At 38.4% G+C, this 17,125-nt stretch overlaps 1 protein-coding gene across 3 annotated transcripts in view; it reads left to right on the top strand.

The window, feature by feature from the left end:
* Window positions 1-17,125, top strand: part of FCHSD2 (FCH and double SH3 domains 2) — a 163,576-nt gene that overhangs the window by 95,106 nt on the left and 51,345 nt on the right. For all 3 annotated transcript variants that reach the window (XM_055701811.1, XM_055701812.1, XM_055701810.1), the window contains exons 7-8: window positions 828-882; window positions 1,339-1,467. In XM_055701811.1, the coding sequence (XP_055557786.1) occupies window positions 828-882; window positions 1,339-1,467 (184 nt within the window). The remainder of the gene's footprint in view (window positions 1-827; window positions 883-1,338; window positions 1,468-17,125) is intronic.

Raw genomic sequence — 17,125 nt, forward strand, 5'->3', positions numbered from 1 at the left:
TTTTTAGAAATCACTCAGAATTGTTCTCAGGGAATGAAAAGAAATTACAGTTTCATTAGAGGTTTTTTCTGTCTTTCACTTTATGAGGGCTCGATGAAAATACAAACTTTAATAAGATTACTTTCGTCAGGTATTATAGGTAAAAAAGCTCCAAGAAACAAACCAACAAAGCAAGCAAAAACTTGAGGTTGGGAATTTGGGGATAGATTCATACTGCAGTATTGTTCAGATTAAAATAGCTATTTACTTGATTTTTTTTCTTATTTACTTTTTACGCCACTGTCTTCCAAATAAAGTTAGCTAATAAAGTCCTTCTCAGATTTCTCTTTCATTAATCCAGTTGTGAAAATCAGAATAGTTCTGCTTTGAAAAATAAGTGTGTGTACTCGGGTACTCCTCCAGCTTCCTAGAATACAATTTCTAATGATTTTGAATTAATATTCCTTCAGATGACCAGCAGTTCAAATTTTTAGCACTTTGTGTCTAGAGGGCTAACTCAAAATGCATCAAACGCTACAAATAACCCAAGTTGCAGCCGCCACCCAATTTCCCTTTCATGATGTATTTAAATTTTGTTCCAAAATCAGGGTAGGCTGTGTAAAAGATTTCAGAACATGCAATGAAGATACCATTGATGTAGCTCAGCATGTTTAGTAATATTTTCCTTGATTGTTAAACTTTACTTAATGTTATACAAATAAAAATGAACGCATAAAAAAATTATTTAAATTAAAATCTTGCAGAAGTGAAGTGCAGTGGCCTGTTTATCCTGTACTTTTGTAGAAATGGTATAAGACAGTAATGCATTCTGTTAATTTCTGTTTTAGGTCCAAACTTAGTCTTTTTCAGTCAAGAATAAGCTTGCAGAAGGCAAGTGTAAAGGTGAGTGTAAGAAAAACTTAGATTTTGCTGCTAATTTCACGTGGCATATGACCAGAGTTGTCTGGAATTTAGAGATGACTGACATTTCAAAATTATATTGTCAGAACAAGTGATACAAACAAGTGCGAAGAACACTCTTTGAGCAGTCAGAGTGCAGAATCACATATGACCAAGTTTGCAAGGAATTTTTTTCTAATGGGAGCTATAACTGTTCTTTGAAGACCACATGAGAAATTACCGCTGCATGAGAGAAAAATACGTTAGAAATCTCTTTACTTTAAGCTATTTATTTTTATTTATTTATTTATCTACCTTAAGCTTTACTCTTAAGCTATTAATCCCTTAAAGTTTTGACTATTAATACATACATATGCATGCTAATTTACTATTAAGACATGGTTTTGTTGTTTAATTTCTCATGAGTACCTATCTCCAAACTTTCATTTCTTGTTGTAGTTAAAAGCACGACGATCCGAGTGTAATTCCAAGGCTATCCATGCAAGGAATGACTATCTTCTCACTTTAGCAGCTGCTAATGCACACCAAGATCGCTATTATCAAACAGACTTAGTAAACATTATGAAGGTAAGGAAGATGAATTATGTATGGGAGTTGGGAAGTGTGAAAATGTAGAAAGCAGAATGGGTGAAGTACAAGATTTCGGGCTGCTTTGCGACAGCAATGTTGAGGTTTCCAACATGCTGCAATATATGAGAGTGCAGTAGATAGATCCTGCAATAGTTTGCAGGAATCTTGGTACCAGTTATCAAGCTCCAAAGCTAAGCAGTCACCTTTATTATTTAGTTCACTTTTTTTCTGAAAAACTCACTTGAATAAAGGAATCAAGCTTGTAAAACTAGGACCTGTATTTTCCTATTATGGTTGACCTTAAGCAAGCTGGAGAATTTTTAGTTCTTCAGTAGCGTATCACATAATCCTTTTTTTGTATCCAGTTATCTGATCAGAACATCTCTTTATGGTATGATTAATGAATATATAGTCATTAAATACCTTCATTTCAAATGATGAATTTTAGAGAATAGCAAATCAGCATTGCTGTTCTCACACATGGCAGCTTGCCATATCAAGCTGAGAGTTGATACTTGAACTCACAGGAAATTACATACTTAAAAAAGTTTAAATATGATTGCTCACAGGTTGGTTTTTTTAAATACCATCTTAGATTTACTTAAACGTATGCTATTCCTGTATCTTAGAATTAGTTACAGATAAATTGTAAAGTTTGTAAAATCAGCTATTTAAAGCTAATTCACACTTTATGTAGTTGAATTTTATATATTGATGTTTTCAAAGTTTTATTTAAATTTGCTACCTACAAACTGTTTCCAGGTGATGCAATCAAAGCGACTTCGAAGTCTGTAATTTGCATTTAAAATTGCTTTATTGAAGAACTATCACTGTATTATAACAAATCACTGTATTATCAGCGTGCTTTGGCATACCGGGAGGAAAAAAATACTGATATGAAAAGAAGGTAACCAAAATAGAAAATGAGAGCATCAAGCGAGGCCTCCAAGGGCTTCGTATATGTAATTCCATTATATCTTGACTAAGTTAACTACTCCTCTGGCAATATATGCATGCCTCTTAGAGTAAATCAGAGCTGTTCTTATAAATTTGTTGCTGTGTCTAGTGTCTGACTTCCTGGAAGGCTAAATCAGTTCTGGGTATCTCAGAGGCAGTGCAGGTCTGGTAGTCCTTGAGGCAGCAACCCTGTCTTTGCTCTGTGTGTGTGTGTGTTTGTGCTTTTCTATTAGTAAAACATGCTGACTAAATGTTTAGTACATGGAAATTATTATAAAATATTTCCTTATAATACCAGAGATAAAATTATTAATTGATGCTTACATAAGATAATTCCATGCTTACATGCATAGTTGGCTGCCACAAGTTAATGCTTTCACTCTGAAGTAGTGTCAGAAGTGAATTTATTATGTTCGCAACAAAACAAACAAAAAGGACATTTGAAAAAATAAAAAAAAAAGAGCAGATAGCCCAGGTAAAATTGTGACTGGCTCTGGTGGACTATGGCTGTTCTCATCTCAGGGCACTGCAACATAATTCCTGCAAAGGAATTCTCGTTTCCTTTGTACGTCTGGTTGCGTTTTGTGTGTATTATGAGCTAAGCACATAGTGAACTAGACAGGATCTTCATCTCTTTGAGTTTCCATAAACATTTATGTCTTTTGGATGGTGTGGGCTTTCTGTGCTGTGAAGTCAGGAACCCACAGATACCCCAGGAGCGTGGAGGTTTTTATAATTTGCAATAGAACATCAAGGTGAAAACCACTGAATAATTTTTGAAAGGCTGAAAAATACAATAATGGAAAACCAAGTCATGCTGGTGCCATTCTTCTGCATGTGTGCTGTTGTCCATAGGTGTTCTACATGCATGGGATCCAGTTGCTAAAGTCGCTGCTGATCTACGGTGGTTTGTTTACCCGGTTACTGGGCTCCGTCTTATCCAGTCCCTTCTTTTGTAGAACTTAGTATGAATCTTTCTTCATAGTGAGCTTTTTTTCTTAATATGGAAGCATCTCTGTGCAGCCTAGTCTATATAATAATTTTACTTTAAAATTATTTTTAAAATAAGCTTTACTGAAAACCTATGTTGAAAGTACTTTCATCGAGCCAAGTTACTTTGGAGGGAAGTGATAACATTCAGGGTTCTTCTGCATCTCTCGGATATTTATAGTAGTTGAGTCTCCTCATCAGGTAAACAACTGTGTTCTTGATGAAGAACTGTAAATGTGGTGGTTTTGCACTGTTACTCATGAGCAGAAATACGTGGGAGTACACCCACATGTCTTTGCAACAGGCTCGTTCTTTGGAGTAAGGGAGAGAGTAAGTCAAAGACAAGGTCTCCAATTGAAATGGCTACTGAATGTGTTTTAGAGGAGGGGTTTAAATCCTCAGGAAAATCAAGTGCAGTGTGTCACTGGGCTCCAGCTGCATTCATCCAAGAGCTCTAAGGTAAATTCAAATGTGAAACTGCGTAAATACAAACAGCAGTGTGTAATCTGGTACTAAAACCTGCCCCAGTGCCAACAGAATGCAACAAGTGTGTCCCAGCCTTTGCAAAGGGGTCCGGGAGGGGCCCTGTGAATTCTAGATGAAGAAATCCAATTCCCTACCAGGCAGGGTGATAAAACCAGTGCAGTGATGAGTGGAGGCAGTTCACATGCGGGTAGGTACGATACAGTGGGAACAATCAACGTGAGTTATTTTGAAGAGGGAAAGCATCCTTGAAAAAGAGATCTTGAAGGAGTCAGTCAGCCTGGGGATAAGGGTGATTCATCTGATTTGATGTCTCGAATTTGCCGGGAGCTCTCAACAAACTTCCCCCTCAGTCTCTGCTTACGTAAAAGAAGGAAGTTGTTACAGGTAGGGCGGTGAGGGTTTTCTCATAGCTTAATAGCTGATGAAGAGATACAGAAGATGTAGAATTAAAGTTAATACTTGGGGTTTATAAGGGAAGGAGATTTGCTGGCAAGGTTCTGGTTTCTCTCTTGCCTATCTCCTCATTCTGAGATGTGTGTGGAGACCATGCTGTTTAAAGTACTGAGAAAATTATTATTTTATTTAGCATAACAATTTAACATAAAATGGAGAAGGAGCTGAAGAGAGAGGTGATGATTTGAAGATGAAGAATATAAGCATTATATATGAATTATAAGCAAATGTAAAGCTTTATGACCAAGAGATGTAGTAAGATCTTGACAATTTTGGGTGACCAGGCAAGAAAATGGCACATGAAAATAACATTTAAAAGAGAAAAGCAGTCAGTTGGGGAGAAAATTGTTGCCTACAGAATAAAGATCTCTGCATAGCCATTGCTGTTTATGAAAGAGATACTGGAACTGGAAAACAAAGCGAAGGATAGAGAAATGGAAACTTCATCTATTAAACATTCTAATTCTTCCTGTAGGTAACAACACCGGGAAGGGAGGTATTCCCAAAGGGTGTCAAAACCCCTTCTAGGCAGCGCAGTTCTTGTTTTAGTAGGTTGAGTGGCAGTGTGACCCAATATACGTTACGTGTTGTAATACAGCTGTAGTGGCTAAACTACATATAATAATAATATATATAATAATGTTGATTTATGTGTTGAGATTGACATTCTAAAAATGTGCCTTGTATTAGTATATATTAGTAATTCCTTAAATACTCCTGTAGTGTGGCCACCCTGCTCTCTGTATTTCTCCATTTAGCTGCTGTTGAGCTGGTAACACCTTCTGTTTGAACTCTGCAGGGCTGTCCGGGTTTCTAAATCACATCAGGTCTCTCCTTAAACTGCTCAGATTTTATCTGCCTTGCAGCACTTTTGGAGTTACTGCCTTCTTGCAGATACTCAGCTTCTTTTGTTGGTTCTTTCTTGACTGAAGTGCTCAGACAGACCTAAGCATTCCTGAAAAATTCACTTCTCATGCCAGCTGCCCTGTTCGATGGCAGACTGGAAGACTGACTCCTGTAAGGAGCAAGTAGGGGTTGTTGAGCAGAATCACTGTCATCTCAGACATCATAGGAGTTAGTTATTTGGTGTCTGCTCTTTCAGGATGAGCTCTGCAAATCGTTTATCTCCACTCTGTAGACCAGGTGAGACTCCTGTCACACGCACCGTCTGTATAGTGAGATGTGACTCTAGCACCAACTGAATTAGTTTGTTTGAAATCAGGTCCGTTACCTCACCTTTTTATCAGGGAAACTATTTTTGTATGTGGCAGATAGGTACGTTTTGAATTATTTTCAGTTACTGAATGTAACCTGTAGATAAATCCTTTACTTAAATAATACTTCAGAATGTGACTTGTTTAATACCTTCAGATTTGAAAAACAGACCACCCCACCTTCCCTGCCTTCAAAATCTCCCTGCTCCTCACCTTAAGTATCGTTTTACAATAGAGCCATTAGAAATCATGTGGAAAGTGGAAAGAAAGTAATTTTGTTCCGTTTTTAAAGACAGATCTTATATATCCTTTGTCTAGCATGGTTGTTTTAAGTGGCATTTAGGTATAAAATGATGGCTGTTTGGTACTGCTTCTTTGGAGTACATCAGTATGGATTTCACTAAGAGTCGAAGCTTTCCACGTTTTTCTATTTAGGTTACCCAAAGATGATAAAAACTTTAACTGATAAATAGTAGATTGAAATAAATAAGCTGATTTGGCTGTCTTTTGTTAGCTGTTTTCTTCTTGTATTAAATTCCTTTTTATTTCAATTTGCTAAAACCTAGGTCTTACTTAGTGACATTTGATCCAAAGGTGGCAATTTGTGTGACTTGACTTAAAGAAAGCTCTTCTGTGCACATTTAACCAGGTTGTAATTTTATAATTATGCCTTCAGTTTTCTAGTACCCAGCTGTCAAGAACTCTTTTGCTACACATGTCCCTTGACTCCTACTTAGTGAAGAGGGCAAACCAGTGATTATTACAGGATGTGCACATGAAAGGTTGGTTGTTGCATCCTGTGCAACTTGAACTGAACACTGACGGGTGATGTTAATGCATACCTTGGCTTGCCCACAGCCTAGACAGTTGTTTATTAGCAATAAAATCCAACAAAAGTTCATAGTATTGTTAAGAGAAAGGAGGAGTGGTGATATTTTTGCAGTAGCAGCATTCATTTATGCTTGTATTTGTGAAACTAATGTCAGGAAAGCATGTGTTGTGGCTGAGAGACACCTTGAGTTACTCCGTGTTCAGAAGAAGCCAACGTGGATTTTGTTCCTTGTATGTGACTCAGAAATGCTGCTGTTGTGCTGTCCTCCAACAAATGAATCGCCAGTATACATCGTGGCCTTATTTAGTTTTCTGTAATAACCAACAAATTGACATTTCCACTGGCAGGATTCCTGGTGACATACAGCTTCTGATAATTTTCAGTAGTTTAGAATATGTTACTTTATTTTGCAATATTTTTATGTAGAGGAGAAGAAATTACTCACTTTGTTATGTTTGTAACTGTGAAAGCCATTACAAACAAAACAGGGATGCTATGAAAGAAAATACAAAATGCTTCCAGCATTTTTGAAAGAATCAAGAACTGGTTTCTACAGTGCCATCCTGGTTTACCAAATACTACACTAAATAAGAAGCAAAACAGCTCTAGATCTCCCTTTAGCAAAGAGTTTAATCCTGTTTGCCTTTTTCTGCATCTGTCCTTTATGTCCAGAATTTACATCTGGACATAACAAAGTTATGCCAAAGACCCAAGCTCTGCATTTCAGTCTCTGTAGTGAAAATAAAACAAAAGCCTAGACTAAAGCATCGTGAATGTTTTATTCTTTGCCAGTTTCCTGACAAGCTGCTTAGGAGCAGTTACCATCACCTGATTGCTAAGGTACAGCCGGCAAACGCTTCGGAGCGTACACTGTCTGCCTGGTGCTCGGGCATCTGCGGAGGTTTAAACTGAGGTCAGAAGGAAGTGTAAGATGATGGGTGAAGCAAATTCAGGGCTGTTTTGATACCTGACTTTTTAGAAACTTTATTGTCATTGCTTTTCATTGTGTACTGCTCTGCTCTGTTAAGGTCCTCTCATGAACCACCTTACAATATGACTTTGTAAAGCAATTTATAATGAGGAAATGCCGATCTAAAAAAAAAAAAAAGGGGGGAGGTGTCACGACCATTTGAAATTGTTCTTAGATTATTTTTAGTAGGAAGAGAGAAGTAAAATTTCAATTTATTTCAAAGTTTATGTTTTTATAGATGACACAAGGGTCATCTCAGCAGCTTATTCCATTATAGTCAGTGGCACATGGGTGCACATGTGCATGTGAGTCATGGGGCTCAAGACCATCTCATCTGAGCTTCACATAAACCAATGTCTTTGAGACAAAGTAAAATATTTTCATAAACTACTTTATTTTGTTTCTGTGGTACAGTTTCAAAATCTGTTGCTTTCAAGGATTTCCCTTTTAATGCTTGTACTTCAAAGTTGATATCTTTAAAGAAAATCTGACTTAAGATTTCAAAAGTATTTTGTAGAGCTGGGTCATCAGTGGAGCTTCATGGCTGATGCCAAACATACAGTCACCTTTGTAGCTATAGCAGTCCTGAATGGTATAATTGGGTATAATTAAAAACAAAACAAAAAAACCCAACCAAACAAAAAAACCAAAAACAAAACCAAAAAACAAACCACGACACCCCACAAAAAAGAAATCCCACCAAACAGTTGGCAGTCACTACTGATCCAAACGTTGGGGAACATACACAGATACTGACGCTTTTTTTTATAAACAATGAAAAATTACTGATAAGGTGGAAAACAGTAGCAGCAGGTATTTCTAAATAAAACTGCTTTTTTTAAAAAAATGCATCATACCTAGTGTGGTCTTTAGTGTTGAGGACTGCATTGGAGGAATAGTGTCAAAAGCTAGTGTGCTTTCTTATTTTTTTGTCTTTGTGGTTTCAGTAGGGGTTTTGATATTGTTGTATTAGTCATCTTTTATGTGTTTTCTGTACTTTCCAGTTTGCTTGACATGAGGAAATGCAGCTGTATAATTTGGCTCTTACTCTTGATGAGGGTTCTTGTGGGGAAATGGCAGTTTTAAATAGAAACTTCATGTTAGGTAATTTCCCCGGAACAGATCTTCACTTACGCAGGGGTGATAATACCGGGACATGTTGCAGCATTGCTTTGTTAATTTGAGAGATCAGTTTTTAAAATTACAGGTGATGTGTACCGTTTTCACATCCACGCCTGTTTCTTAGCACTGTCTTGTAGAGGAAGGGATCTGTCTGGCTCCTGAGGAATGAGCTGGCAGTCATGGGGATTAAGGTGAGTTGGGGCATTACAAGGGAACACCAAGAGTGAGTATAGTGCCGGGAACACACAATGAAGAAGGAGATTCTGAGAAAAAACTCGAGTTTGCTCAGCCTAAGAACAGAAAGGGACATATTAACAGTCTGAGTGATCTACAGCTGCGTCGTGGGCACATGTGGAGAAGACTGAGTCACTGCCTCAGGCTTTTCTTTTCAAGGTGATGGCACAGTGGGAGGCGCACAAATTGAAACCCAGGAAATTAGGATTAAATGTAAGGGAAAATTTTTGCTTTCAAGGCAATCTCACAGAAGCAGGGGCTCAGGGAGGGGAGAAGCCTCATACCTTAGTGGCATTGAGAACTTGACACAGCCTTGAGCAGCCTCATCTATTTGGCCCTGCTCTGAACAGAGGTTGCACCGCTATCACCCTTTCAACCTAAATTATTCTATGATTCCATGAAATCACATTTTCTGTTAAGAAGATTCTGCTTGGGAACCCCTAACTTCTGCTTTCTGGGCTTTTTTCTGCCATTAACTGGAGTAACTGCATGGGTCAACAGAACTAGAATATTCATGTTTTGATGAACCCTGGTTTTTCTTTAATAGCGTTGTTGGGAGGTTTTGTGAAACTGAGTTGACACGTGTGTTTCAGTTTACTGAGCACTTTTAATGATCATTTGAAACAAATGTAAATACAGACTCCAAACATGACTCGCACAAATGAGATTCAGCTGAAGCTGGCAGTGTGCATAAAACTGACCCAATATTGAGGACTTGGGGGTTTTCAGTTAGTAATTTGATTTATGCCCAGAAATTAACAGGATGTGTATGGCAAATGGTTCTTTCCTCTGGTGACTCTATTTGACTTGAAAAGTAAGCTGACATGTTAGCTGAAGGTCTTAAATTGTCTCAGGAATGTTACCCTAGCAGTGGTTGGACACTGTGTGTCCTGTATAAATAAAAGGTTAACATTTACATGAGCGCATATTTCTGTAGACTGGAGAACAAGCAGGACCAATATTATCACTGTAAGAAATCATTCTACATACATGTTATTGTTTTATGCTTTTTAGAATGATTTGGAAGCACCCAGGGAATTACTTTTCTAAAATGGAGATTCTGTCCTAAATGAAAAAATAGCATTAAGATAAAATAATATTGAAGTCACTAGAGGTTTCCATTTTCTTCTATAAATCTCTTCTATTAACTCAGTACTAGCTATTCTTTTAAGATCCTGTAATACTCCCTTTAAAATGTAGAGGGAACTTATGTAAGTGAAAGAACTATTGTTTTACTTCCCGTTCTTGTCAGCTGTAAGCCACAAATATTTTGTAATTACAATTAAGCCAGCCATAGATTGCATTATCTACAGTATCAGATGGGCACAGTAACTTTCTTTTACAGACGGTTGATGAGTGTATGTTGCTTTCTCATGTTCATTCCTATGAATGGAGGATGAGTGAAGGGAGGCGGTTGCCCAACACATGATACGAGTGTTCCAGAAGATGCTCATTGTAGACTTCACAATAGCTGGTACCGTGCTGTTTTCCCTTCCAGGGACATCAGTCTGTGTGCCTACGTGCACGTAAAGCTGTGGGGAAATTAATTGCTTTAATAAGGCCCTGTTTGTAGTGCAATTAAGGATCCACGTAAATTGCTAAATAATTAATACAAAATTGTGCTCTCTTGTTTAGGCTTTTCCTTAAATGCTCATGTATCACACTTCCCAGTTGATACCTAAGTGCCGCTGCGGAGAACTTCAGCTCCTTCATAGTCTTATTTTTTGAGCATTTATATTCCAGCTGACTGTGAGTAAACATGTACAGGGAAGTGAAAAGAGGCCTCCCACTGGAAAGACAACCACTTCTGGTGGTGGTAATTTTGTCAAAATCACAAGCAAGGGAAGTTTAGAGGGCCTGAATAATAAGTGGTACTACCACCACTAGCTATAGTAGCATCTAGTATTTTCAGTTTCAAATGCACTGCTCATACCGTGAAAGGTCACATTACTCATCACGCAGCCTTTCCAAGCTAACTGGAGACAAAATAGTGGATCGGAATCCCAACTATTTCTGTCATACAGATGAAAAACTGAGTGATAGTCACATTTGCCTGATGACATTCAGCTCTGCCTCACCTTTGTTTTAGCCTCAAGTTAATTCCTTGTTTAAGCGTTTGGTCCATAAAGGCTGTTTATTTCCAGGGGGGCTGGGTATTTATTCCTCCGTGGGTGAGGAGTGTAACGTGTAAAGACAAAGCATAGCAAAGCCTAATATATGTCAGGGCAACTTAATTATCTTCAAACAATAATCATTTTGCATGGGATAATAAAACTATTTCTTGATAATCCTTCTGACTTGTCAGTGAGTTTTCCTTTGGCATTTTGACAGAAATAACTTTAGAAAAGGGTTGACAGTGGAGAAATACAGTGTGATTTTACAGATGCTCATGAAAGGTATTTCCTGTATGGGAGGTTATGTCGAAGAAGTCATGGATATATTTATATGAGACAGTTAACAAGAGGTCGGTAGCATTGTTGCAGTGGGTGGGAGTGCCTTGGGGAGGGATAAAGAGAAATTATCAGTGATGCAAGCTGAATGCAGTGCAGTAGAACAAGGATAATTACTTGAAAGCCAAAAAAATTTCCAAATCAGTGCTAGGAAGACGGCACAAAGAAAGCACTGTAAGGGTTAAGATCAGGAAGGAGGTACTTAACAGGAATCCAGGCGGTCTTGTTGGGAAATCTAGTTGAAGGAGTTAAGGAGTTAACAGAAAACTTACAGACTTTTTTGCTTTTAAAGATGTTATGTAGAAACCGTTTAGGATTTGAATGGGGCTTCAAGATTTTTTCTGTCAAATGTCATAAAACTATTCATTTTGAACAGGAAATGAAACTTTGCCATCTTGTTTCAAAGCCACGCTGTAACACAATGAGAATGGTTCCCGAAATACTCGGCTGTGCCAGAAAGCAGCGTGCATGCCTTCAAGTAGCCGTGCAGCTAGCGCGGAGAAAGAACCAAACTCAGGAAGCACCTGGTGTGCTCCGCTTGGGAGGCAGGTGGGGCTACATTGAAAAGATTTAACTAGAAACATGTGACATTCCTATTTTAGAAGTCATGGAGACAGACATCCCAAACAGATCATTCATGGGTTTTTGTTTGGTTGGGGGGGTTGTTTTTAGCAACTCCAGATTCACTTGAAGATACAAGGGAAGAGGTGTTTTTTTCCCCCTCAGCATTTTTATCTGCTATTACTTGTAACCACCCAATGTTTCACTGAGTTACCTGGAATTTACACATATTTACATTGAAACTAGGTGAAAAGCACATGTACTGCTTTTAAAATAGAATGCATGTGCCATTTGTTTGTCCTGTTAAATGAGGTATTAAACTGTAAACATTACCAAAACTGTGGATTATATGTATATATGTAAGTTGAGTGGCAGTCTGTAGGACTTCTCCGTATGAGAAACGAGCTGTCCTGTGCCCCCAGAGTGGTTATTGTAGGACAGAAGTGATAATGGAGTTGGTATGGAAAATACGATAACGTTGGATGATTCAAAGCGAAATCCAAAGGATTCCATGAACAACTGCTGCTTTGTCAAAAATGTCTTGCTGTCTTGCTAGGTATTTCTTTTTTTGATGAAACTTAGCCAGTATAGGTTGCAAATCGAAAGTGGTCATCTGGATGCAGTAGAGCTAGTAGCAAAGATGAGCTGCTTTTAATCCTCTAGCAAAGCTTCTACAAATGGTAGAAAAAAATTACAAGTGTTTGAAGCCTTGCTATAGATTTTGTGGTCTTCAAAGAATGTGGAAAGTGGTTTAGAAGGCGGCAAAACATGTTATAATGACCATCTTTTGATGCAGACTGAGGACTGATATAGCATAAACGGCAGGAAAAAACATTTCTGAGTGACTTATGAAGGAGGTAGAAGAATTAAAAGAAGGAGATAAGACCCAAAACAGCACAAGCCCAATAAATGTAAGATGGAAAACGTCACACTGAATTTGAAGCGTAATTAAATCCCAATAGACGTTATTGGGAAAACGGCTTCTAATCTATTATTTTTTTTGCATCTCAATGTCACCCTGGAGCGAGGCAAACCTCGTAAGAGATTTTTCAGAGTTGAGAACGTTTATGTAGGGTTCAGCTGTCAAACTTTTTATCCTTCCAGCTTCAAAAGCTTTGCTTCTCTGTTGCAATGTAAGTCCGTTTGATATAGTGGTGTTCGCTGGGATGGATGGATGGAGTTGAGGAGCTGCTCGGCAGTTCTCAGAGCCTGCGTGGACAATGGCTGTTTGAGCTGTCGTTTTGGCACGGTCTTTCAAAAACTTTCTTGCCTTAAGATCCTTTTCCTGCAGCTGAATTCTGGGCTCGTGCTTGTGAGCCTTTACGGGTCCCGTGGCGTGCAGCGCGCATTCAAAAAGCAGCGCACAACATGGGGTTTCGGCTCCTTTTGAGAGGTCAGTAAATAGCTCAGGGCTCCATCAGCCATGAATGGTATCAGAAGAGAGAACTGTTCCTTCCCTGTGAGCTGCTCTGAAAGGAAAAGAACAGAGCTGATCCAGGCACCGCTGGAATTAGGCCACAGAAGGGCATTAGGAGGCAAGAAATTCCTATTCGGTATTTACAAATTGCTAGGGAGATAATTGATTGGAAAGCTGGCCGAGAAGCTCAGTCGACGGAGGAAGAGGAGGAGGGGGCATCCTGCAATATGATTTGTCCATCTACCTGCTGGTTTTCATACAGAAAAAACCCTCCATAAATCCCATCTGTTCAAGTTGTCATCTCTGCTAAAAAGGTTTTATAGCTAGGATAAACCCCCTCATCGTGGAAGGGAAGCAAATGTTCCCCACCAGTATATTCATTAGATCTGTAATGCAGGAATAGTGTAGTCCAGCTGAACAAGGGTATTATTTTATAATGTTTTACAAATTATTAAAGCACTGAGGTAACTGCTTATAGAACGTGAATGCTAATTAAAAGAAATGATGTCTCTCTGGTATACCCAGTGTTGCCCATTGTTAACGGGATGAACCTGTTCAGTGCAGCTCAAGAGTTATGCGAGCTCAAAATGATCTAAAGATACTGGGAAAATATCTGAAAGAATCCTGACAATATCCCGATTTTTGAGTGCCTAAATTTATTGGGAGAAGCTACTTTTGCCTGAAGTATAAAACCGGGTGTGTGGAGATAGGTAGAAATTGGGCTTTTAGTTCAAGCTAAAGAATATTAGAAATAAATTTTTTAAACTGCTCCTATTAATTAAATTGTTCATTGTGTTCTATTAAACCTTAGAGATAATGACTTAATTTAGTAGATGAGAATTCACTTTAATAAAAGAGAAATTGAAAAAGATACGGAGTCCTAAGGAAAAGGTGGATAAAAAGAAGATGGCAAGTCTTGAGTGAGAAGCATCTTTTTTCTAAGTAAAATCTTCAAAAATATTTGTGACTGTGTGTATACCCAAATGATTTAACAAGTTTTAATAGCTGACCCACTTCTGCATGCTTCGCTGTCTCAGCGGGCATTCATTCAGCCGGATTACTACGGTGTATTTTTATGGTATGCATATGTGATTTCAGGTACGAATATCTCTATTTAAAATACATTCAATTTTCAGTAACATTCATTTTCAGTACAGACCCTGCTATCTAGTTGGGTCTAAAAGCCCCATTTCAAATTTAAAAGGGGATATCAGAAACAGTGTTCATTGAATTAACTTTGATGAAAGTCTCGATTTATTTAATTGCAAAGGCTAGATATTAAAGATAGCCTTGAGTCAAAGAAGTCCCAGGCTTACCAGATCCTTGGGACATCTCTTCCTGCGCGATGTAAACACTGCTTGCTCTACTCTGACCACACAGTGTTGTTAGGACCTCTCAGCAGTATTACTGTGAAATTAAGTAGTTTTATAAAAGTTTTGAGCATTAATCATAGTGTGCAGGTCTGTTGAAATAAGTTTGAAAAGAAGCTTACTTTAATACAATTACGTTCATCAAATGATACTAGGAAAGTAAAATATATTTAGGTGTTTCCAATCAGGCCATGCTTAAGAAGTGATTTAATTAAAAGATAGTTTAACACCACTGGATCCCATTTTGTTCACTTTTCTGTTGGTTTTTCTTACCCAGCACTGTCTGGTATCGAATAATAGAAGCTTATAAAATGCTGTCAGCTTCTGGATAAAATGATACAACCAGCAAACCCATCAATACTGGTTTAGGAATACATAGAATCATAGAATCATTTCGGTTGGAAAAGACCTTTGAGATCATCGAGTCCAACCGTTAACCCAGCGCTGGCAAGCCCACCACTGAACCATGGCCCTAAGGGCAGTCTTCTGACCCCCCCATGGACGGTGCCTGCACCCCGTCCCCGGGCAGCCTGTGCCAGCGCTTGGCCACCCTGTCGGGGAAGACATTTCTCCCAGTGCCCACCCTGAACCTCCCCTGGTGCGGCTGGAGGCCGTTCCCTCCTGTCCTGCCGCTGGTTCCTTGGGAGCAGAGACCGACCCCCCTCGCTGCAGCCTCCTGCCAGGCAGCTGTAGGGAGCCAGAAGGGCCCCCCTGAGCCCCCTTTTCTCCGGGCTGAGCCCCCCCAGCTCCCCCCGCCCCCCCAGAGCTGTGCCCCAGCCCCTTCCCCAGCCCCTGCCCGGCTCTGGACACGCTCCAGCCCCTCCATGATGGGGGGGGGGTTGTGCCAGGCTTTGTGTTGGGGGTGGGGTGGATCTGTTTAAAAGGGAGAAACCTTTCACAATATTTTCAATTACAGACTTCAAACTAAAATTATCTTTCTCCTCACTCACTGGTGCTTATAAGGAGTGCATGCATAAATTGTTAGCATGGTTCCCCTGGGAATAAATGAGAATGGACTACTAAAAGTAATAAAGCATAATTGGCACATGGAATTCCCGAGCGATATTTGGGAAACACGTATTAATCTTCTATGCTGCAATGCAGCTGCTGTACCTTTGGCATACCCCTATGATGTTTTTTCCTTTATTGTTCAAGATAATATTTTTCATTGTTCTGCGTTTCTATAATTATTATCATAATCACAGTATTGTGACTCTGAGCCATTTTCCTTTTAAGAACATGTTGGTCATTTGTCTAGATTACAAAAATTCCTGAAAATAGGTTCACTTAGTTTGGTCCTTAGATTTTAGTATGACTGGCAGAGTATTTAGGAATCCCTCAGCAGAGTGCTTTTTCAGGAACATGGGGTTCACTTATATGAAGTACGCTCTGTTCTTTTTATATTGTTTAATTAATTCATACATTAACATAAAATTAAAAACATGTTTTGAGTTGGAAAATGTCTTCATTATTCTGAAAAGACCATTTGTGTTGTAGATCAGACAATCGGTGCAATGCTACATCTGTAGGACCACATCAATCTGCAGGTTATGTCTGTTTGGTGTGATAAGAATCTGAAATGCTTAGTAATAGAATAAATTTATTAAAGTTTTTAATACTGCAATATTGCCATCACTAAACTTAGTCTGTGAGCATCTTTTGAAAAGTCTGTTTGCTGGAAGTGTGACAGGTAACTTTAAACCCATGTACAGAAAAAAAAAACATATGGAAGTGATAAATCCAAATTGGTAACAACAGTCTGTGTTGGAGCAGAAAAGGTTTTGTTCAACAGATTTATTTAAAGAAGTAAATGAAAAGCACACTGGACAAAAAATTAACTGCTGTTAAAATGATAATACAGAGTTTGAATCACTGAACAAAAACTAAAAACAGCAATGGCAAAACAGATGGTTAAAAAAATGGAAAAGTGCAAAAGGGTAAATAAAAAGCTTATGAGGAATGCATATGATATGACCAGTGTCTGATTTTTTTTTTTTACACTTTTTTATATAATCTGCTAAGGAAGTATTTTTAACTGTTAAGAAACATGGGGTTTGGTATAAAATGCATTTTCACATGCACGTTTGTGTCCATTCAAGGTTTCTTTTCCTTAGTCTATACTTCTGTAGAACATAGAAGATTTTGAGATAAGCTAGTGTGTCTGAGTCAAGGATGTTTCATCTACAGTGTGAAGGCTTATGTGGAGACTTGCTGGTAAATCCACAGCTTTGACACAGTGGAAGTCTGTAGTGAGGAAGAATTTCAAGAGCTTTCGTGGAAATGGGTCTGTGTTTGTGCCTATCAGTCCCATCGGAGCTAAGAATCGTCATGGTTCTAACCCATTCTTGAGCAAAATACATTTCTTTAACCTACTTCCCAAATCATGGTTTGTTTTTTTTTTCACTGAGCAATATAATAACTAATTGTTGGGTATATTTGATTACTGAAGAAAAAATAAGAAAGCCAGCTGCAATTGTTAGACATCCCACGTACTTCATTGCTGTTGTTACAATCATGATGATGTGGTCAGTATAAGAATCTTTGAATTGCAGTAATCAGTGCTAACATGCTGAACAATTTAAATACACATTTTTCCATG

This window comes from Falco cherrug, chromosome 2 (genome assembly GCF_023634085.1).
Source record: "Falco cherrug isolate bFalChe1 chromosome 2, bFalChe1.pri, whole genome shotgun sequence".
NCBI classification, from domain to species: Eukaryota; Metazoa; Chordata; class Aves; order Falconiformes; family Falconidae; genus Falco; species Falco cherrug.